At 33.3% G+C, this 23,892-nt stretch overlaps 3 protein-coding genes across 5 annotated transcripts; all 3 read left to right on the top strand.

Annotated features, from left to right (window-relative positions):
• The first annotated feature begins 5,108 nt into the window (after positions 1–5,108).
• Positions 5,109–6,446, top strand: LOC107937901 (protein GLUTAMINE DUMPER 2). Its single transcript, XM_016870895.2, has one exon. It carries the CDS (start codon positions 5,619–5,621, stop codon positions 6,207–6,209), a length of 591 nt encoding a protein of 196 aa, XP_016726384.1. The 5' UTR covers positions 5,109–5,618; the 3' UTR covers positions 6,210–6,446.
• Positions 6,447–10,834: 4,388 nt separating this feature from the next.
• Positions 10,835–13,551, top strand: LOC107937899 (ADP-ribosylation factor 3). The gene is made up of 8 exons (XM_016870892.2): positions 10,835–11,071; positions 11,202–11,240; positions 11,366–11,428; positions 11,818–11,836; positions 12,262–12,373; positions 12,478–12,525; positions 12,670–12,800; positions 13,314–13,551. The coding sequence occupies exons 1-8, from the start codon at positions 10,969–10,971 to the stop codon at positions 13,345–13,347; spliced, it is 549 nt and encodes a 182-aa protein (XP_016726381.1). The 5' UTR covers positions 10,835–10,968; the 3' UTR covers positions 13,348–13,551.
• A 3,083-nt stretch (positions 13,552–16,634) lies between these two features.
• LOC107905128 (zinc finger protein CONSTANS-LIKE 4) lies at positions 16,635–21,411 on the top strand. Of its 3 annotated transcripts, XM_041113007.1 has the most exons (4): positions 16,669–16,754; positions 19,365–19,470; positions 19,926–20,708; positions 20,804–21,411. In XM_041113007.1, exons 3-4 carry the CDS (start codon positions 20,019–20,021, stop codon positions 21,119–21,121), a joined length of 1,008 nt encoding a protein of 335 aa, XP_040968941.1. In that variant the 5' UTR covers positions 16,669–16,754; positions 19,365–19,470; positions 19,926–20,018; the 3' UTR covers positions 21,122–21,411. The 3 variants fall into 3 exon arrangements, with proteins under 3 accessions (XP_040968942.1, XP_040968941.1, XP_016687190.1); XM_041113008.1 differs by lacking the exon at positions 19,365–19,470 and having other exon boundaries at positions 16,635–16,754; XM_016831701.2 differs by having other exon boundaries at positions 16,669–19,470.
• The last annotated feature ends 2,481 nt before the right edge of the window (positions 21,412–23,892 follow it).

Here is a 23,892-nt window from a genome sequence, read left to right as displayed (position 1 = left end):
GGATTTGGGGCGAAACTCTTCTATTTAACTTTGACTAAAACATAATTTTTCAACTCTTTTCAATATTAGTAAATTGTGATTTTTCTTAGAAATAGTTTTTATGTAAAGTTTATATATTCTTATTTATTCTTTTTCTTATTACTTTGTGATCTTTCTATTACCATTATCTACGTTTATTATAACATGAATACTACTTTGAGATAAAAGTTGATGAAGGAAAAAGAAAATGTACATAAACAACCCAAATTTTGGGTATGACTTGAAGCGGGGTCTAAGGCAGATTTTTGTACAGGAAAGAAAAGAAAAAGCAAAATGTTTATGACCGCATTATTGTACCATTCAAAGAAGAAGGGGACAAAAACAAGCTAAAGCGAATGAGATCCAGGACATCATTAGGGGTGTATTCAGTTTGGTTTAATTTTTGGACAAAAATCAAAATTGAAATCATTTCAAATAATATTTAAAATATTTAAAATTGGTAATTTCGATTCTTAATTTTTTTCACAACAATTATTATATGTTCTCTAAATTCATTTACATTTATAAAGTGAATTAAATAATTAAATTAATATCATAATCATCAATAAAACTTTAAAAAATTATTTTAAGTTAAGTTATTAAGATGATAAATCATTCAAAGTTGTTAAAAGGAAAGTTAATATATAAATCATCAATATACCTAATGTTTTTCTGTCATTTTTAAATTAGTTATAACTAAATGATTACATATGTCATATAATTAATTAATTGTGAAAATTAATTTTTTTTATAAATAAAATATTGTAATGTTTAACAAATTATTTTCTTAAAATTAGAATTATGGCTCACTTACTCTAATATGAAATTACACTTTTATAACTTTTTTTATGAAATCTTTCCATAACTTTGTCTTCTTCTATAATCATATCTAATTGTTATTGTTCATAATAATAATGATAATAATTATAGGGTTAAATGAATTAGTCTATATAGAGTTTGAAATGGTCCATTTATTATTTTATTAGGACTATTGCTTTAAATGTAAAATTTAGTTTGATCTGGATAAAATGGGTTTAATGTAAAAAAATTAAACTTAAATTGAATTGTGGGATTCGAATGATAACACCAACTTAAAATTGAACCGAATAATATAAAATCCGAACAGAATAGATCGATTTTTCGATCTTCTTAGTTTCTTTGCTCAATCCTAAATATCACCACTTTGTAAACAAGTTACTTAACCAAACGGTGGTACTCCAAAATGTATGTTAAGTTGAATTATCATCACTTTTTTAAAATTAAAATTGTTTATTTTTCAATAAATTATTGATCTGATGGCAACTTATATGTGAGTTAAAAGTGTTGTCATGTTGTCTAAGATTATATTATCCATAAACTACTCATTTAGTGGCAACTTGTACATGGGTTTCAAGTATATACTACATAAGGTTCAATCCTTGTGAAATCTCTTCTTCATCTTCTTTTTTTCATTTAGAAGCTAATGTAAGCTTTGATTGTATTAGAAAAGGATGATATTTTTCACACGCATCTTCTGACCATTAGACTTATAAATTTTAATAACACAAATGATTAATTTATTTGTTAGCAAACTGAAAATATCTTAACATCATGAAGTGAATAAAGTATGATCAATTGTAAAAGACTCAATCATGACGCAGCAAAGAGTACATGTAAAGTAACTTAAGGTGAAGACATTGGATATAGTAGATAGAGGCGAAAGTCTTTGCAATATGTACCTTGGGGGTGAAGGGTAAGGAAAATAATTTAAGTAAATAAAGCAACTACAGTCGTTCAAGATAATTAAGGGACCCATAGGTTTAAGTGCGCCGTGACCCCCTCGCTCCCTCACTGTACGGTATATATTGGATGATTAGCTATGAATTCATCCAAACAACGAAAGAGAGGTGAGGCCAAGTGCGAAGCGCCAAGGTCCAAGAGCAATGGGACCTTCCAGGCGGAGAGGGTGGCAAGCAAAAGCATAAAGTGCTTGATGATGGTGTGGTTGAACGCCAGTCCAGCTCGGTGGGGTCTTCAACTCTTTGATAGTGCACCAATTATTCCTCTTTGTCCTCGACTCCCAAAGGTGTCCAAAAGGTGTCCGATGGGTCCCCATCCCAGTCATCTTCCACCTGATCTCACCTCCGCTACCTGCTTCAATTCCTTCTACTTTTATTACACATTACCCTGTCTAGATTTACATTTGCTTAATTTTTGGAAACTTAATGTTAATGCTGATTAGACCACACCAACCCCCAAGGTTAAGCTAATTAGCTAAGTCGTCCATTAATTAATTGTGTTTGAATATTTCTGCCGTTTATTTGAGCCTTAAACGGTACGTTTGAATAATTAGCTTCGTATATTAAACGGTATGTTTCATATATTATAGTTTTAATGTTGTGTGCATGAATAGTTTCCAGGTTTCAAATTAGGAGGGTACGTAATAAACACAACCTTGCTAAGGTACGGAACGGAAAAGTAGGGAATACTCCATTTGTCATATGAGTTCTTGTACAGTAGAGCTTATGTACGGAAGGCAGATCCCATTACCATATTTTTTATGTTGGGTTACTTTCATGAGTACACTGACCCCATCTCTTTGCTCAATTATTTACCACTACCTTCATAGTTGAAGCTGAAGCTGAAATCCAATGAAGAGAGGGTGTGAGTGAATACCTGAATAAAAAAATGTAGGCCAATGGATGCAGTGCGAAGGTAACTGATCAAAATAATATCTGACCTGTAATCTGTGAATAATTGATTAGTGATGACTCTGACGTGTCTAAAATGTTAGTCAATGCGAAATCATTGTCAGAATGATGAGTTTAGCATAGAGAAATAGAAGAGAGGGGGGGAAGGTGAGGGGGCTCGTGCAAATGCAATTGTTGGTCCAACCAAATTTCACAGGTTAACCTATTTCCTGTGACTCAACTAATTTCGTTTCATTTAATGTCCAACCAGAGTCAACCATTCTTGCAGGCGTGGCAGTGGTGATCTGTAAGGTTTATACCCATTAAATGGTGTTCAAAACCCAACCTCATTCATCATATCATCACAGCAAATGTTTTTTTTTTCTTTGACTTTTGAAAGGCAAGCACCCAACAGTTCACATGCCATTTGACTCTTTTTTAACCGTGAATCAATATGCAAACTGTAGGATTCACATATATATTGTGTGGTGAATATATAAAATTTTCTATTTAGAAAATCCTGATCATATGCTTCTTTCCAGCTAATCTCTATTAATTGTGTCGTTGGTACGTACAGCTAATTTTGCATCTGAGTTTTCTACGTATCCATAAAATATACCACTGCAGTTTTTAACACTAAACAAATACACAATCCCACACCTTTTTCATCCTTAGGGCATGATTGATATGCCCCAGTTTTAGTAACAATCATCACCAATTAATACTTATTATAGATCTGTAGGCCTATCTTAAGATGATTAAAAAAAGGCATCTTATCTTATCTTATTTTATAGAGGTAGCAGCCTAACTGCAGTATGATCTTAGAGACTTATTGCTACTTCCTATATAGCTTTACCATTTTCACCATAAAATATGGGTATGGGGTTATGGAAAATAGTAGATAGAGATGAAGGCACATTTGGAAGAATGATTTTCTTTTCCCAAGCGAGACATGAATAGGTAAGCCACATAAGACATTGTTGTGATGCCATTGCCACCCACTTTACCCACAAAGCTAATGCTTTCACTATTATCTTGCTTATTAATTAAATGATTGTGGTTGATCTCAGCAATTTGAACTCAGTGCACAAAGATATGGTATGGACCCCCCACAAGTACACATAAAACACTTGAGTGCCCTTCCCTCTTATAATTACTTGCACAATGCCTTATTTCACCACTCTTTCTTTTCTAGCCAACGTCGGCTTTGAAAGTAAACAACTCTCCTTTTCTTCTATTGAACCAAAATTAATCAGTTGTGTAGGCTGGCCTCATTCTTATCACTATATCAACATGCTGTCTCCCAATGACGACATCCATATTCAACTAATATTCAATTACACATTAATGGTTTTTTTTTCTTAAAAAAACTTTTTTTAGTATATATATGGTTTATTTCTTTCCTTGTGAATTTGGATTTGGATTTCATTTATTATGTAAATAATAGAAATAAAAATTATAGATTTTATATAAATTATTGAATTCAATCTACAAAAATATGAAAACTTGAATTTGTCAAATCCAAAAATATTTTAAAGGTTTTCAAATTCATTGCTAAATAAGTCTTTAGCACATCAGTGGATTTGCAATATTAGCATGAAAGTTGCATTTTTAATAATTTACTACTCAATTTACACTAAATTTTTTTAATAATTGGAAGTACCGATGAAACATGTTACATCTTATATTGTATTTAAAATTTCAACATAATTAATAATTTTGGTTATGTTGATATTGGACAATTCTTTTATATATCAGTTTTGAATTTGCCCTATGTTGTTACAAGAGTCATTATGTAATTATAGAGAAAATGGAATGATAAAAGGAATGGACTATTATTCGATCACACTCACAAGAAAAGAAAAAAAAAATTGTGTATTACATACAAATCACAATCTCCCTATTATTATCATGTCATCAGCAACTAAGTCAAAATGTTGCTGGGATCGATACTAGCATTATATATTGGGGCTAAATAATAATGTTTCACAATCAATATATGAAAATAAAATTTGTGTCAGCAAGTAGCTAGCAGCAGCAACATCATAGGATTAGATCCAAATCGATTACTTCTTGATTCCAAATTAAAACATGAGCATGGGATATGTCACTTTGATCTCATTTACGTCTATTGATGTTGAGTTAGCACTTCAAGCATCAATGCCTTTTGGATTAACATGAATCTAGCTCCAACACTGAATTTTTTGGGCACTAAAACTGAAGGGTTTTCCATAGGGAGAATTTGAGATTTGCATTTTATAAAAGGGAATATATATTATGCATATATGTAGTTTTATTTTATTTGTGTGCGTGTAAAGGACGAAAATGGGCACTCTTTAAAGATTTGAAATGAAATAATAGAATCAGCATCCACCAAATTTCAAATCAGGTTAGATATTTGGAAAACTTTTTTTAAGCTTAGTGTACTATTTTATATCTTAATGGCAAAATAAAAAATAAAAACCAATACAAATTTATCCGAAGGAAAATGCTACTGCCTAATATGCTTATACTCCCATGACACAGAGCTGCCATTGGTGGTTTGGGGAGCCACACCAGCAACGTGGGTCCTATGTTTCTAGCCTTCAGGCCCGATCAGAACGCACCATGGTCCATTAGGGTCACTCCCGGGATGCCGAGGATCTGAGCCAACATCAGAGTGCACCAGGCCATCGTTAATAGAGTGAAAAAACTACGTAAACAGGGCCTAGTCCGTGACCCTAACCTAATAAAAAAGCAGTGAGAGTTTTTTTTTTTTGGGGGGGGGTGCGGGTGCTGAGATTTCCCTCACTTTCTCTGCTTATAAATAACAGTCCTCACCTTCTCTGCTTTTCAGGTTCACACTCTTCACCTTCTTTTCCTCTACCTCAACCAAACTACCACCTTCTCTGTTAACAAGAAGAAATCGAGTTCTATAAAGAAACACTAAAAATGAGACCAATTAGCAGCGTTAACACAGTAGAAACAGCAGCTATGCCCTCAATGTCACCACCAGCAATGGGGCAACCACGCTCTCCATGGCACTCTCCTGTGCCTTACCTCTTTGGCGGCCTAGCAGCGATGCTGGGCCTCATTGCTTTTGCTCTCTTGATCTTAGCTTGTTCCTACTGGCGGCTTTCTGGTCGTTTGGACAACAACAGTGAAGGAGGTGATGTCGAAAGGGATGTCGAAAGTGGTGAAAATGAGGGCGACTCAACCAAGCAGGTGAAAGTTTATGAGGAGAAGATTCTGGTGATAATGGCCGGTGAAGAGAAACCTACGTTCTTGGCTACCCCTGTAATTGTATGCACTAAAGCTTCCTCTTTCGGTGATAATAAAAATGGCAAGGTTGATGATGTCAAGGATGGATCAAAGAAAGATGAAAGTGGCGAGAAAGTTAAAGGAGAGATGAGTGGTGATGACGATGACGACGACGATGATGATCAACAATTTCCAACAGTAACAGACAACTCTGAAAACCATGACAACCATGACAGCCAACCAACCCCAGACCAAAATCAAACCAGTGAGCTTAGCTCTTAGTTGCTTACTTGCTTTCCTTTTTCTTTTTTTCTTTTTTTCTTTTTTTTTTCAATTTGGTCCCTCTTGGCAGAGAGGGTGAGAGAAATTTCACTTTTTTTTCTTCTTCTTCTTCATTTTTTCTTTATCTCTTTGGCTTGATTGCTTTCTCTGTCCTGAGAAGTTGTTCGATTTTGATAGTCGGAAAATGTAAATTTTGATGAGAACATAAATTAGAAGTGAGTGAGTTCTCTTCCCAAATCCACATCCAAATTCCATAAGACAAAGCAACTTATAGTTCATCGTGTCATCAGTAACCAGCTATATTTTACTGCGACACAATAACAACAAAGTTCTTTAATTACTGACAGTCTGGATACGCTTGCTTGCCTGCCAACTATAGCAAACTCAAGTCCCAAGTGGATTATTGGCCAAGGCCTGATAAACAAGAGCAAAATGGAAAGTACATGGAAATGGACCTTTAATTATACCCTATAATTATTATTAGCCTGTCGTTGCACAGAAATCAACCGTTTTGAGCCGTTTGCTAGTACAAAGAATATGATATATAAAAAATTTTGATGGGAATAATGATCTTTTATTTTTACGAATTATAAATTTCACTTTTAAAGTACTTGTAGAGGAATAAAGGAAAGGAAGAAAATGACACAAATCAAAGCAAAGGACATATTCCTCAAAAGAGTTCTAGTTTTAGTGCCGCTCGTAAAAAAGCTGTCATCCCCGAAAGAGGAAGGGAAACGGAACGTTGTTGATTCACAAAAGTATGCAATGCAAAGTCAGCAGTTTTTCTCTTTCTTGCTTGGCGGCAACCTCACAGGGGTCACGTGCTCACCATTAATTAAAGCAAACCTTAAGCAGCTGGGTTGGGGGTGTGCTCCTGTCCCAACTCTCAACTGCGCGGTGACTCGACGCCACCATTTCTTCTTTAAATTAACTCCCTACCCTAGTTACACTATTATTTGGCCAAATTTTCAAAGTGGAGATATTTTTGTAAGAGGTGTTGACTGAGGAACATGCTAAGTGCAAGGACAGCCTTAGTACAATGTGTGATCTTCAACTCTCATGGAAGCCAACTGTTATTTGGAAGAGAGACGGAAGCTCCCGAAATGGGAAGAAACTTCACCTACTTTTAAATAATTTGTCGTGGAGACAAGTTGGATAGCAGATATAGAAAATAATTTAGTAAAGTTTCATTAGTTTGCGAATTTCTTTCTTTTTTGTTTTCAAATTAGTGAAATGGCATTAAAATAACAAAATGTTCTTCTTTTTTTGAATTAATGTGCAATAGATGAATGATTATTAAATTGGGTTTATCCAGTGCGAAATGTGATAAGTTTTGGAGTTCAATTAAAAATTTTAAAAATTTTGATAAAATTAATGTGAATTTTTTAAAAAAAATTAGAGGGTTTTAATTAATATTTTCAAAACATTTGTAAGCTTAATTAAAATTTTCAAGGATTTTTGGGTCTAAATAAAATTTTCAAAACTTTTGAAGGACTTGATGAAATTTTTTCAAAATTTTTAGACGGTTTTCCGCCAACGAGTGGATCTACCCTACTTAGGACTCTCGAGTGGATCTTTCTCTCTCATTTTGCATTCCTGAGGCTTTGGTCCTTCATTGTCTCTTTGCCGCTTAAGTGATTGGTAGCTTTGTCGGTCGCCACAACTCTGCCCTTTCCCTCAAGTTTGTTGTCCCTCTATTTTTCGATCACTTGGTCGGTGCTCGTTTCTCTTTTTTCTCATTGCTACGGGATACTTGGAGCTTATGGCGCTCTCCATTGTTTTTCTTCAACGACATCAAGGGCTAGCATGAGAGTCAATGGATCTTCCTACTTGATGCCCTCTTTAAAAGACGTCATTTTGTTGGTTTCCCTAGTTGGGATTTTCTCTTTGGCATCAAGGATGGTGTTTTGTGGGGTCCAACAGCAGCTTTGACCTCATCTTGGTGGAGTCAGTCTCGCAACCATGCAACCTACGACCTTGGCATATCTTGGGTGATACTAATGTTGTTGCTTATGGCGGCCTTTCCCCCTTCACGGCTTCACCCTTAGAGCTCGGTTAAAGAAAGCTATTAGGGAAACTAAGAGCAGCATTTGGCAGGTTTCTCTTACATCAGAGACTATTAGTTGGCTTATTGAGGGGTTTTATCTCGTCAACTTGTTGCGAAAGTCTCATCATTGGGTAAGCAATGATTGGGTAGGGAACTCTCACGCTCCACGATACTTCCAACTATCAGTAAACTGTCAAAGTTACAGACGAGAATCTTTCTTTCGCACCCATCCTAAAACAACATTAATGGAGTGGTCTGTGGTCAGTAACCGCATAAGCTTAACCCTAACACTGTTTAATTCTGTTTTAAATTTAGAACCGAGTCCTTTTCTTGTACAAGTTTTGGCCTCGTTGTAGGTCTTTCATTTTGCACAGGATCTAAGCTCCAGCTGCATATGATTTCTTTCTACTAATGAAATGGGATGTTTGATTTTGTTAAAAATGATTTTGTTAAAAATGGATCTACCCAAATTTGTTGCCCTTAATAAAGGCGACCTTTGGGATTCAGGGTGTTGCACTATTCTTTGATTTGGATCTGAGTTGAGCATGATAACTAAGACATTAACGAGCCTTTTATCAAATGGGGTTTTATGTTTTAGGTTTAGTTTGGATGGGCGGTGTGTTTACCTCCGGTGAGGTTAAAAACAGCGGTGGCGGTGAGATTAGTTACTGTAGCGGTGAGATTTGATACTGTAGCGGTGAGATTAGAAACAACGGTGGAGTATGTGTTTGGATTCAAACGCAGCTATAGCGGTGAGGTGAAAATGAAAAATGACTATTAAAGACATTATATTAGAATTGATATATAATAGAAGTTTTTAAATTATTTTACTTATATAAAATTATTAAAATATGTGAATTTATAAATTTATTTAATAAAATATTAAAATGTATCTTTTAATATTTTATTATAAATATTTTAATGAATTATATAATCAATTTAAATTATTTATTAGATAAAATGATAATAATTTTTAATTTTTAATTTTTTATTATATAACCAATGTTTAAAACGAATGAAATCATCAGATTTTCTTCCATATGCTCCATTCTTCCTTTGCCTTCTAAAAATTCTAAGTTTTGTTCTCCATTCTTGACAGTAGCTAAAAGCTTGAACTTCAAGCATTTTTCTTTCATATTTTACTCGGATATAATACGTTGCTGCTGGTGCTCTGTTTGAAATTCTAACTTTACCTGGTTAAAGTGTGTTGAAACTCCAACATAGATAGCAGAATTTGGCCGCCAAATCTGAAAAAAATAACAGATTGATAAAGAAACTTTAAGGATAAAATGGTAAAATAATAAATGGAAGTTCAACCAGTGAGCTTACTGCTGCTGAAAGCTCCAGTTGATTTTTGGGATAGCAGTGTGGTGAGAATTGATTTTGGTTGCACTGAAACACTCAACCAAACAGCTTCCCAGTGAGGTTGGGAGTCTAACTGCACCTCACTGGCTGTAAACGGTGAACCAAAGGAAGCCTTAGTCTGTTGCCACTTTTCTATTTGAAAGCCTGGTAGGCAGGAGATTTTCTTTTTCTTTTTCCGAGGAAATCACAGCTTCTCATTCGGGGCTATTTATATACATAATTGGTATCTAAGTCTAATTTATTCATAAAAAAATATATGCTTAAAGTTTATATTAACATATCGAAATTTATGAATATTTAATCTAAATTCATTCTAGGAATAACCTATATTTTAAAAAATATATACTATTTTTTATTTAATATTTAATTTTATAGATTTTTTCTTTTATTAAAATTTGAAATATACACAATTTAACTATTTTTTAGAATAGTGGATAAATCTCTAAATAATATGGATTAAAAATCTCGTGTGGTATGTACAACGTACGAGTTTAAACTCATTCTTCCTCACCCTTGCCCTGAATATTATAATAATTAAAAACTATATTTTTAATTTCTATATAATATTATGTTATATATATTTAATTTTATATAATACAAAATGCACAATAAAATAAAAATACATTACAAAACTATAAAATTGATGGGTAAAGTTTTAGCCTTGAAAGCTAAAATCTAAGTTCAAGCTTTTAATTTTTTTTTCCTAAACTCACTTTTCAAACTGTCCATATCTTTTTATAATTCAAGCCAGCATCAAGATTTAAAGGGATGGTCTGACCTTTGAGTAAATCAAACATAAATATTAGTAAGCTCCAACTCGAATCGAGATTCAGAGCTCAATACTTAAATCAAATTAAACATTTATTTTTAAGTTCAAGCTTAACTAAATAATTAAGTTTATAGTTAATAATATATATTAAGAATAGTAATATAATTTAATAATAAAAAATGATAAACTTAATATCGTTCCTAAGCTATTTGGGTCTAATATCATTAAGCTTGAATTGAGCTTGATAATTATTGATTTGAGTTTAAAATTTTTCGAATCGAATTTAAGTAGTTTATAAATATCAATACCTTATTTATACTCTCAACATAACTATTATTATGCTAAAAAAATACAACTATTATTTAGTATTTACGTACGTAACGTTCCTAATTCTTTTCCTTTACACAAACATTTTTTATTTTTTAAAGTTAAGATAAATATGTAAATAACACAAACAAACAAAAAAAAACCTGGATTTTTGTAAATACTACTTGCCACACTAAAACTAAAGTAGCTTAGAATCTGTGTTAGATCCGTAATTAGTGGTAGCAATTGCTAAAGGAATCAACAGGGAAAAAATGGGTATTGTTTTTACTCGGATGTTCTCCTCTCTGTTCGGTAACAGAGAAGCTCGAATTCTCGTACTGGGTCTTGACAATGCTGGCAAAACTACTATTCTCTGTAACCTTTCGATCTTTCCTAAACAAGCCTATCGCTTTTATTTCTTTTCCATTTTTCCTCTTTATTTTCTAATTTTGGGTGTTATTTATTCCATATTTTTTTAATTATTATTTTGATCATCTTCCAACAGATCGGCTTCAGATGGGTGAGGTAGTCTCTACAATTCCAAGTAGGTTTGCCTTTGCCGGCTACTCTCTCAATTCTTCTTTATCATTCTTGTTTTGGGTTCTCATATTTTTTTCTAAATGACTGACAGCTTCGATGCTCCATTTTTTTTGAACTCTATTTTTGCAGCGATTGGGTTTAATGTAGAGACTGTACAATACAACAATATCAAGTTTCAAGTATGGGATTTAGGTAAGTTAACGTTAATAAATCTGAAATAGTAGCTGATGTAGTTTATACAAATGGAGTTCAATTTAATTTATCGAATCATTGAAATTTGCCTTAATCCTTTTACTTAAAATTGAATCATTGAATTTCATTTTTGATCCTATAGTTATCTGGTTGGCCTGCTTGCATTGGCATTTGCCACAAGGCCTTTGGAAATTTTAGTTACAGTTTGAATTGTATAAGATTATATCAGCAGAAACTTTTGTGGCTTGAATTTACAGAGAAATTGTTTCAGTTGTTGAGTTTAAACGTGTAGCTCCGTTTTGCTTATCAGCTGTGAGATTCTATAAAGTTGTAACATTCATTTAACTCTTTGTTCCAGTTTAAATCAAATGTAGTTTTGTTTTTTGCAGGTGGTCAGACAAGCATCAGGTACTTGTTTTTAAGCTTTGTTTTCTCAAGGAAACATCCCAATACTTTTGGTACAGATGAGATTTTCAATTGATTTGTTAAAGTAGCTTTAACTGTTGTGGTGTGTCTTCTAATTGATGGAGATGCAACCTTTAAGTTACTTTGCTTCCTCTATTTATTTAATTCTGATATGGGGATATCTTGTGGGTTTTTCTGGCTGCTCTTTAGCTGGACAATAAGGTGGGATGAAAGAAGATTCATCATTTTTCATTTATTTAACCAGGAAGTAGTTTTGTTTTTCGGAATTTTTCATTGCCAATTTGCTTTCTTCGTGATGATTTTAGTCCTTTCATCGGGCAATTTGCTGCTTGTTGAACACGTCGATTGACTTCACCACCCTCCAACACTCGTCTTCCACTTTTCTTTTTAATCTGCATCTTTTACAGGCCATATTGGAGATGCTATTTCCCCAATACACAAGCAATAATTTATGTTGTTGATTCAAGTGACACTGATAGAATTGGAATAGCCAAGGAAGAATTTCATGCCATTTTAGAGGTATTCTTATGTCTAAACTGGCTAGTCATGTCTCCCTCAACTCCTCTGTAACTCTTTTAATGTCATATGGTAGATGCTGACTGAATCATTAAACTGTTGGGCAGGAGGATGAACTTAAAGGTGCAATAGCCCTTATTTTTGCTAACAAGCAGGTGAACACTGCATTTACTCTATGCTCTACCATTCAAAGCTGCAAAAGTAGTTGTAAAATGTTCTACTCTGCATAGGACAAGGTTTCGATGATCTTGATCTTTCAAGTTTTACAATTTTAAAACAAATTTGTTCAAAATGAACAGGATCTACCTGGTGCGCTTGATGCTGCTGCCGTGACCGAGGCTTTGGAGTTGCACAAATTAAAAAACCGTCAGTGGGCAATATTTAAAACATGTGCAGTCAAGGGTGAAGGACTTTTTGAGGGCATGGACTGGTAAGTACAGCTTCTTTGTTCATCTCTAGTAACACAACTGTTTATGTTACCTTTCAAGAAGTTTATGTCTGGTCTAGTATCTAGTCATGATAGTTGTTTAGTATCAAACTTAGTTTACATTGGGATGTAGGTTTTTATAGGAACTGTTGTTGAGTGTGAGTGACTATAGGGTTCCATGCTTATGATAATATGGAGGCGTTGCTGATTTAGGGTTCTGTACTTGTGCTTTCAACGTGAACTTTCTAAGAACAATGACAAAACTAGGGAAATGTTAATCTGTTATAGATGCTTAGTCAAATCAGATATCAATGTGAAGGCACATCATTTCGTTAAAAAAATTAAATGCTTTTGCGGGAACACAATCATAAATATTAATAAGAACCTAAATTTTTTAAATTTACTCATGATCACAGGCACAGCAGCACTATAATCATTTATGGTGCTGATATACTTATTGCTGAAATTTTGTTGAGAGAGTGGAGGTTCCATCTAATATAATAAACCGTTATGCAGGTTAAGTAATACTCTCAAATCAGGAGGTGGCTAAATTATTTCCAGATCCCAAGATTTTTACTAAATGTACCCATAAGTTTCACCACCATTGACTTGCGGTTGGCATGTGATTTATTACTTGCAGTTTCTTATGTTGTTTAAATTACAGGTCAAGACTTGTACAATTTGAGTTGATAGATGGTGTTTTAAACTTGGTTTGAACCAATTTTGGAAAATGGAAGGGTTTTGTTCTTAAAAAGTTTCTTCCAATGGTTTTAGCCATTTGATGGATGGGGTTCCCATATCCGGCCTTTTTCTTTTTTAATGGATCATAAATTGGAATGCACTGTCTTCTGGTCGTGAGAATTATCACTGATAAGCGAATATATATGCGTGTGTGATCGAAACCAGAGACCGTATAAAACCCAAGGCTGGAAAAACAGGAACACAGGAACACAGGGAGTAGCATCCCCACCTTCTCCTCCAATCAAGCGACAAGAAGAAGGAATCAAACCCCAAATTCATAAGCGCATGTAGCATTGTTCAAAAGCATTGATTCCTAAGTCACAAAGGATCTTTGCTCTCGCAAGGTGACGACTGTGGTCAAATAGGACCTATGCAACCCAATGGCAACCACAGGCCAAAGCAGAGGCAGACACCACCCACCATTGCTCTCCTCTCTAATCTTCCCTCTTTTTTAATCAACGTGTTATTTTCGAAAGAGAAAAACATACAACGAAACCTTTGGATTTGGACAAGTAGAAAACAAATGCATTTGCGTAGCCCGTTAGAATGGGAAAGTGGTAGGAAGTTTCATGGTTTCACCACATCATCCTATAATAATGAGACTATTATGAGATAAGGATTGGTTTTAGTGTATAGTTATTATATAAATATATATTTGAAAATGAAGACAAAATATATTGAAAAGAAAGGGAAAGAAAAGTGAAGGCTAAAAATGGAATAATTGATTGAAGGGTGAGGTGTGAACCCCCAACTTCGAATTGCATTTACTGTTGTTGTCAAGCATTATTATGATGAAGCCTAGAAAACAAAAATGCACCTTTCTCCATCACTCTCTACAAGGGCTGGGCTCCACATCCTAATTGAAAATGACAACCCTCTCATCTCTCTCCCACTAATTTTCAGACCTTAATAAAATCGTCTCTGTTTTGGCTAAGCTTCTTCCACGCGTTTCACTTCCATTGGTTACTCCTGGATTTCCCCTGCCCCACCAGATAGACTACTTCCATACGCCATTGTCTCAACTTCACGTTTCTAAAACTCATCTCAACTCTCTCTTCACCTTTTGTTTCATAAATTATTTAATTTTACATTTTTATTTTATAATTTAATTTATTAATAAAATATTTATATTAGATTTCAAATATTTTATTTTCTAAAAACTAAAATAAATAATAAAATTTCTTTTTAAAAAAATTAAGTTAATATTTTCTTAATTTTTTATTTTAATAACTTTAAATATTTAATACAATGATAAAATGTATTTAAAAGAAAAAAATTTAAAAGCTTTCTCTTTTTAGCTATTTAGATTGAATCTTACACTATAACCCGTAATGTTACATTTAGAAGTATAATTACACTATCTGAATTCTTATCATTTCAATCATTCGTAATCTCACATTCATAAATAATGTCAATATAATGTATTACATATGTAAACTATTATATTAATCTATTATAAAAATAAATATATACATGCATTTCTTTATATGTGTACATTAAATCAAAAAAAAAGTTTCATGTATACATATGAATCATAGATTTAAGTTTCATGTATATAATTGCATCAAGTCCAAATTCACATATTAATTTGCACATTGAAACAAAATTCATATCTAAATTTTATATTTATCCATATAAAATATAACCTCATTATCACTTATTCCTTTGGTAGTATTTGCTTATAGGCCTAATTTCAAAATTCAAAGCAATTTACCTTTTTATTTTTATTATTTTAATCTATTTTTCAAATAATATTTAATTCTAACTAAAAATAAAAATCTCTTTTTCTATCGATGAACTAATAGATGTGATACTTTAAATTATAATTATTATATTTATTCTAATGATTTAGATTAATTATGATTATAATTCATTTTTCTTAAATTATTATAATTATGATTTATACATTTATTTCATCATTATATTTTTACTCATTAATATATAGTTTGTAAATAAAAATAATTTTAATTTTAATTTATCATAATTTTTTAAAAATTAAGACTAAAAATAACTAAGATACAATAATAATTTTAAAAAATATTTTTTAATAATTTACATTTGATCAATTAAACACCTAAATTTTTCATTACAATGAATTAAATATAACACATTTAACACATTTCATCTCATTATCTTACATTATGTTAACAATGTAATAAAAATTTCAGTACTTATCAAACATAACATAAATTGACTATGGATATTTCTATCATAATTATTTATAAAATATTAATATATATTATTTTTTATATTTTTGAAAAAATATATTTAATTTTAATTTTTAATATGTTTTATTTCATATTTTAATTGGGTAAATTAATAGAATATGCCAATTTCAAAAAATAATTAGAGATTTAGGTTGATTTTTCTCATATATAGGGAAATAAATTGATTTTAAAGAGAAATAGAAAATGTGTCCATAATCATTGTTGTGATTAAAGAACTCATTAATAACTATAATCGTTATCATCTCAACTCGAGTTTCAACTTTTTCTCTGTTGTGCCAGTCACTCCCCTCTTGAAAGTCCTCTTGTCCCCAACTCTGTTGTAATAGCCCGATTTTAGGCTTAGTCGGAACAGTGGTTTCGGGACCACAAATCCGACGAAAAAAAAATGTAATGGCTTGAATTTTCAGAGGTGTCGGAACGGTGATTCGAGATCACTAAATTCGACAAATGGGTAGAAAATATTATTAATTTAGTAAGTATAAGTTAAATATGAAGTTAGGAAAATTTTTGAAATAGTGAATAGTGCACTAGAAATAAATATTAAAATAATTAGAATCGAAATGAGGTATCAAGACCTCGGGGATTTTAAACTGAGCCATAAATATTTTTATAAATATTCATGGAGTGTTAAAAAGTTAGTATTAAAGTTTCGTTAAGAAATTTTAAAGTTCCGATAATTAATTGAACAAAAAGGACTAAATTGTAACAAATGCAAAATTTTGGGAAATGATTAAATAGCTTAAATGATAAAAGGAAGAGGGCTTTAAAGGCAAATAGACCCAAGGTCTATTTGGGCTGGACGGCAGAGGCATGAAATCAGCAAGAAAGTAAGGAGAATTAAGGGCAAAATTGGAAAATTGCAAAATTTGCTTAATAAAGTTAGGACCCAAGTGGAATTATCCAGATTTCTCTTCATTTTTCTGAATTCTCATCAGCTAAAACACCATGGAAGGGCTTCTTCAAGCTGGTTCTTCATATTTTATTACAAGTAAGTTCAATTCTTGACTATTTCTTGAAATTTTTGTATTTTTATGACTTTTACAACTAGGCCCACTTGTTAAATCCATTAGTTTTTGATTTTATGAAAGAAGTTGAAAGTTGATATGAATATGTGCTGGAAGTATATGATGATTTAGCATGAAATTAGAGCTTTAAATTGTTCATATGCTGATTTTATTGAAAGAATTGAATAGAAAGTGAATGTTTGGGACCTAATAGTAAAAGAGTTTGAAGATAGAGTTATATGTGGAAATTCTGAATTTCAATAGTTGTGTAACAACTTATAATGTCTAGTAAAGTACTAATTGAGAAAATTAGATTAATTGAGGGGTTAATTGAGAAAGGACCGAATTGTATAAACTGTGAAATTTGGGGCAAAATGGAAATCAACATTTTGCACTAAAGCAGTTTTGGACAGCAGCAGTAGTGTAACTTTGAAAAATCACCAAAAATTGTAGAGATTGAATTAGAGGATGAATAAAATATGAAACTAAAGCTTATTGAGTCTAGTTTCTTATAAAAGAAATGATGTGAGCAATGGAATTGTAAATCATGAGATATAATAGATTTTGTGAGACAAGGTCAGAATGAATTCGGGTTCCCCTATTCTGACTTTGGAAAATCATTAAAAATTGTAAAAAAATGATTATGAGTTATAGTTTATATGGTTAGAATCCTTAATGAGTCTATTTTTAGAAGAAACAAGCTAAAACATCATCCGAATTCTGTACAATGAGATAATTAATTTTTAGTGAAGAGTGGTCGGAACTGTCAGACAGCGAAACAGGGGAAACTTTAAAGAATAAACTGTATTATTTGGCTGAACCAAAAATTATGAAAATTTTATGGTATGAAGATATGTGAGTCTAGTTTCAGGGAAAATTAACGGATCTTAATTTGGAGCTCTGTAGCTCCGGATAAAAATAATTTAGTGACTCTGACTCGGATAAACTGCTTTGAATATACATGTTAGTGAATATTGAAATTATGGTTAATGTTGTTTAAGTGTGTTATACACATTAAGGATGTGGAATGGAGAGGAGGAGGAGGAAAATTGGGAAATATATGAATGATTCGTGTATAAATGGTCATATGTTTGATTATAACTCATAAACGATGAAATATGAATGATGCTTATTTTTGTGCATTATTGGTCATGGTTTAAGCTCATGTGTGAAAATAAAGTTTCATAGTATGTGTGTATGGTATATTCAGTATATGATTTGGCATGAAATAATACCATGAATGGTTTATGAATTAACACATGTTGGTAAGCCTGATATATGAATAAATGATCAAATTGAGCGGAACGCCGGATTTGAGTACTTCTGATCAAGTGACAAGTGGAAAGTGATAAGTAATAGCTTCGGCTATACTTATCTGATCAAGTGACAAGTGGAAAGTGATAAGTAATAGCTTCGGCTATACTTATCTGATCAAGTGACAAAGTGATAAGTGGTAGCTTTAGCTACACTTATCTGATCAAGTGACAAGTGGAAAGTGATAAGTAATAGCTTCGGCTATACTTATCTGATCAAGTGACAAAGTGATAAGTGATAGCTTCGGCTACACTTATCTGATCAAGTGACAAGTGAAAAGTGATAAGTGATAGCTTTAGCTACACTTATCTGATCAAGAGACAGAGTGATAAGTGGCTACACTTATCTGATCAAGAAACAAAGTGATAAGTGGCTACACTTATCTGATCAAGAAACAAAGTGATAAGTGGCTACACTTATCTGATCAAGAAACAAAGTGATAGGTGGCTACACTTATCTGATCAGGGACAAGTGATAAGTGATCATACGTAAGACCATAGTTATACTATAGCAAAGTGAAAGTGAAGTACTCAATTTTCCGTGACCGTTCCCTAATTTGATTAAGGATGGTAAGTGACAAATGGGCCCAAAAGAATTAAAGTAAATGGATAAGTGGTAGTGTATTTATATCAGGACGATGTTGTTATTCAAACTAAAGTGATATTTTCATTGCTAAATTGAGAATTTCATAAATGTGTTATTGAATGGTATAATCAATAAACATTGAGTTAAATGGTAAATACGTATTAGTTTTGAATTTGATGTCATTGAATTGCACGTGAATTAAATGGAAATTGCTAGTGATATGATTTAAATTATGAGCATGAGAAATTGCGAATTGAATGAAATGGAAATGAAGCATTAAATTGCATGAGTATGTATCGGGTCTCGCGGGCCCTAATTATTATGATTATAATATTTTGAGGATATATTGGGAAAAGTTATAGAAACATGTTAATTATTTTGAAAATTTTAATTTTGATGAAATTTTATAACTCGGTTAAATACGTTTACAAGTGTATGTGTTTTGGTAATGCCTCGTACCCTATTCCGGTGTTGGATACGGGTAAGGGGTGTTACATCTGTCATAATTTATAGGCAATGAGGTTAAGGATACTACTTTGGTGGAGATAGAGAAAAAAGAATAAGTTGATTATACCAGAAAACCCCTTAATTTTTTATTATGATTATGGTCTTAAACTTATATACGGGGTTTATAAAGCATTTTCTTCTGGTGGCATTAAATTTGAACCTGTGGCCGCATAATCACGATCAACCAGGACTCCTAAATATCTTCAACCTATAACCACTGTGAACTGAATCCCGAGTTGCAATGTGATGGGCTTCTAAGGTGATGGTTTCCTCCTAACACAACAGATGAAAAGTGTGAGTCATCAAGCGCCACCATAAATCTAAACACATTTTAAAACTATCACACGGTCTCCTCAAACACTAATAAAAATAAATTATTCTCCCCAAAATTTTAAAACCAACCAAAGAACAAGTTTTAAAAATAAAAAACACTTCGTCGTGTTTTTTATTTCTCCCCAAAATCAACTTATTTTTTTAAATATTAAAAAATTGGTCTAAATCCCTAATTATTATTTAAAATCAACCTTTTTTTTCAAATTTACCCTATTTTAATTATTAGTTTTAGAATTTATATTTAATGTAATATTCAATATTAATAACATATTATTTCCTTAAAAGAAGACGCATTATTAAAAAAAATACCTTTATTTTAAAGATATTAGATATATATTGTAAAAATATACCTATTAAATATTATTATTTTTTAGCATAACTCGTTATTCTTAACCCACAAAAAAAACTTTCTGCAGAACTAAAACTGAAAAGCCTTCCCAAACTCAGCTCACACCCACAGAAAGAGAGAGGAGGAGAAAACATAACTTCTAGCAAACTGGGTTGTTGAAATGGCATCGAAGTTGTGTGACTCGTGCAAATCAGCGACGGCGACTCTTTTCTGCCGGGCTGACTCGGCGTTTCTATGCTCCAACTGTGACTCCAAAATCCACGCGGCCAACAAGCTCGCCTCGCGTCACGCTCGAGTTTGGGTCTGCGAAGTCTGCGAGCAAGCGCCCGCTCACGTCACTTGCAAGGCCGATGCAGCCGCTCTCTGTATTACCTGCGACCGTGACATCCACTCCGCCAACCCTCTTGCTCGCCGACACGAGCGCCTCCCTGTAACCCCCTTCTACGACTCCGTCAATTCAGTCCCAGCCGTCAAACCCAACGGAGTTGTTAACTTTCTGGAGGAGCGTTACTTCTCCGACGTGGACGGAGACGCTGATGTCAGCCGGGAGGAAGCGGAGGCGGCGTCGTGGCTGCTTCCGAACCCTAACCATAAGGCTGTGGACAGCCCGGACGTGAACTCGGGGCAGTACGTGTTCTCGGAGATGGACCCGTATCTGGATCTAGATTACGGGCATGGGGATCCAAAAATGGATGCCCAGGAGCAGAACAGCTCCGGCACCGATGGGGTGGTCCCTGTCCAAAGCAAGAATGTTCAAGCTCCGTCGGCTAACGATCACTGTTTCGACTTGGACTTCACCGGATCCAAACCCTTCTCTTATGGCTACAACCCCAACTTCATCAGCCACAGCGTAAGCAAACGAGCTTCGAAACATTTCGCCATTACAAAGTAGTATTGTCATTCTGAATTTAAATTTGAACTTTGGTTTTCGATATTGATTTACAGGTATCATCATCATCATTGGATGTTGGGGTAGTCCCAGACGGAAGTACGATGACGGACATATCAAACCCATACGGAAGAGGGCCTCAGTCAACACATCAGACGGTGCAGCTATCACCGGCGGACCGAGAAGCAAGGGTGCTGAGGTACAGAGAGAAGAGAAAGAACAGGAAATTCGAGAAGACGATCCGTTACGCCTCCAGAAAAGCATACGCAGAGATGAGGCCGAGAATCAAAGGAAGGTTCGCGAAGCGTACGGACATAGAAGTCGAAGTGGATCGCAGTAACATGTATGGGTTTGGAGTTGTCCCGTCGTTTTGAACTTAACCTCTCCAGTCTTCTCCAGCATGGTCTAGTAATATGTTCAATTTTGAACTTTTTAATTTTCATCGCTTTCTCTTTTGTCCTGAGGCGTTTTGGGGGAAAGGATTCTGGGTTTTAAAGGTGTTATTTTGCAGGTTCTGAAATTAATGTTTATGTTATGTATATAAGTAGGTGATGATGATGAAGAAGGTGTTATAATCCCACCCAACAATGGAAACTTGACCATTGTTTTTGTACAAGTTTTTTTTTTCCCTTTAATGTTGTGATTAGCGGATCTTTTTCTTCAATTCCGCCTGCTTTCTATTTAGGGTTTCAAACAATAACCAATATTATATATATTGTCGGTATTGTTTATATGGATGGTGATTTGGTGTTTAAAAAGTTGGAAGGATTTTTCTAGTGGGGGGTACGGTATCAAAATCTGTCACTCCATTGGACCATTGGCTCCCCAAATGTGATTTTGTGAGCAATTAATTCATTAATTGAATAATGAACTCATAATTAGGAGAGGCGAGTGAAAGGTATTGCTCCATCGTTAACGTTTTCCTATTTTTTTAATATGAAAATTCTCCATTTGGGGGTTTATAGATAACTTGGGAGTTATCAATACTATCATGTAGCTTTGTGTTCTCTGATAAGACATACATGGATGCTTTCAAGGTTTCTACTAAGGTCTTGCTCCCATCTCTCTCTCTCCCTTTTTTCTTTCTTATAATTATTGGGAAGTGTTTAGTTTTATCTTAAAACTATCTCCGAGAAATAATTGTATAAAAGTGTGATTTTACGTCATTTTTATTTTTTTTGTAGGTGATCGATAAATTTAAATTTAACTAAAAATGTTAAAAAATTAAAAAAAAATTAATTTGTCATTTTCTTATTGAAAAAGGATAGGTATAATAATTGAAATTGAATTTTTTCAGGAGAAAAATTTTAATTTTTCATTTTCCTATTAGAAAGAAATAAGGACGATGTAAAATTACAGTTTTATATAACATCTACTTATATTTAGTAGTAAGAGGGAATGAGACATGAAGACATGAAGGTAATATGGTTGAAGAGGGAAAGATGGCTGATTTTCAGTTTCCTTTCTTTTCAAAGCAATCGGCTTCGTTATTAACTACAGAAAAATGAAATCAAAATCTGATTGATGATGGGAATTAACAAATTGTTGCAGATGTTCAAAACTTAGATTTGTATAATATATATTTTTTGGTTGATAAGTTGGTATAAAAATAAAACTTTTACATTCAACTGTGTTTTTTTGGTAGCCTTTTCATGCCATAACAAGAGAGAAGTAGGTTACCCTCCCTGATCCACATTAACAAAAAAAATGCAAATAAAAGTGAAAGCAAATTGTAGAGTTAATGAAGGTTGGTTGGTGGGTGAGGACCATGTAAGGCAATGCAATGGGTTTAATTTGAGATGCTTCAGGTCAAGTTGGTTTCGATGCTTTTGAACAAGCATAATAATGGGTTGAAAAGCTGAGTCGTGTTGGGACGTAAGGCCTGAAGGTGACTTGCACGTTATACCTTTCTTATCATTTCCTGGCTTTTTTTCCCGCTAGTCTATTCGATAATCTGCATACGCATGCATGCATATATTCATATCAATATCTCTCAAATTATTGGCCTCAATCAACTAGCTAGTATTGGACCATCTTAAGTCTGGACGGTCCAAATGGCCCATTATCCATAGGAAAGGCTTACGTTCCGATGCAATTTTCTTCTTATTGGAATTACAGGTTTCAATTTTCAACCCAAGAAATCGTATTTAACTCTAGAGTGGAGGGACGTTTACCAGAGGCTTAATTTTTATCAACAGTAAAACGAAGATGGATTGAGAGAGAAAGTTAGTGGATAATTTAAACTGTGTTAAGAGGTAGTGTGCTTGGTTGAGTTTCAAATGGGTTTCCATTATTACAAAAGTCCATGAGACCAAGTACGTGAGGTTTGGAGAATATTTGGGGTTCTACAGTCCCTAATATTAATCTATTTGATTCATGTTAATTACTTTTAACAATTGTTTCCCTCCACAATCTTGTAAGGAAAATAAACAAAACATAAATGAAGATTAATTACTAAATCCAGTTCAATCCTTTCGTGTTTTACTATTTGAAAAACAGACAAACAAAAGTATTGAAGTAATAGTGACGTAGGAGTTTGTTTATTCAAATTATTTGGAGACTGAGAATCGAGATCGCCTTTATTGGCTGGCTGTATTTGACCCTTTTTATATATATATATAAACAATTAAACATGCTGTTCATGCCTTGGGGACCAAGTGTCAAACATTCCTTGCATTGAACTCCCAATTATCACTTTTATCAATTTAAATATTCCTTAATTATTGATTAACAACCTCCCCAAGTTGTAATAATCAAACATACACTGCAATAAACAATCTCATTTCATCACTATTTAACTGCAGCAATTCATGGCCATGGATGCACACTTCCTCCTTTTTCAGTGCTCCGGCTGCCTAGAGCTAGAATCGCCTTCATCACTCATTTTTTCTTTTCGATAAAAATTCAATGGAATCAAACTTTGTTTTCACTTTCATTGTTTTTTTTTTTGTTTTTTTTGAAGTACTGGTTTTTACTTCTTTCAGAAAAATATGTTTAAAAAATAGAGGGCGATGAAGAAGTTATATCAAGGTTCGCTCGTCGTACGTAATGGCAAAAAATTTCCTTGTCGTTTATTTCTTAATGCTATGAGCCCTCTCTATTTGTTATTATGTGCCTTGCTCACGCAAGTTTTTCCGTGTTTGTT

Source organism: Gossypium hirsutum, chromosome A05 (genome assembly GCF_007990345.1).
Source record: "Gossypium hirsutum isolate 1008001.06 chromosome A05, Gossypium_hirsutum_v2.1, whole genome shotgun sequence".
Taxonomy (NCBI): domain Eukaryota; kingdom Viridiplantae; phylum Streptophyta; class Magnoliopsida; order Malvales; family Malvaceae; genus Gossypium; species Gossypium hirsutum.
This window is presented reverse-complemented; position numbering and strand designations above follow the sequence as displayed.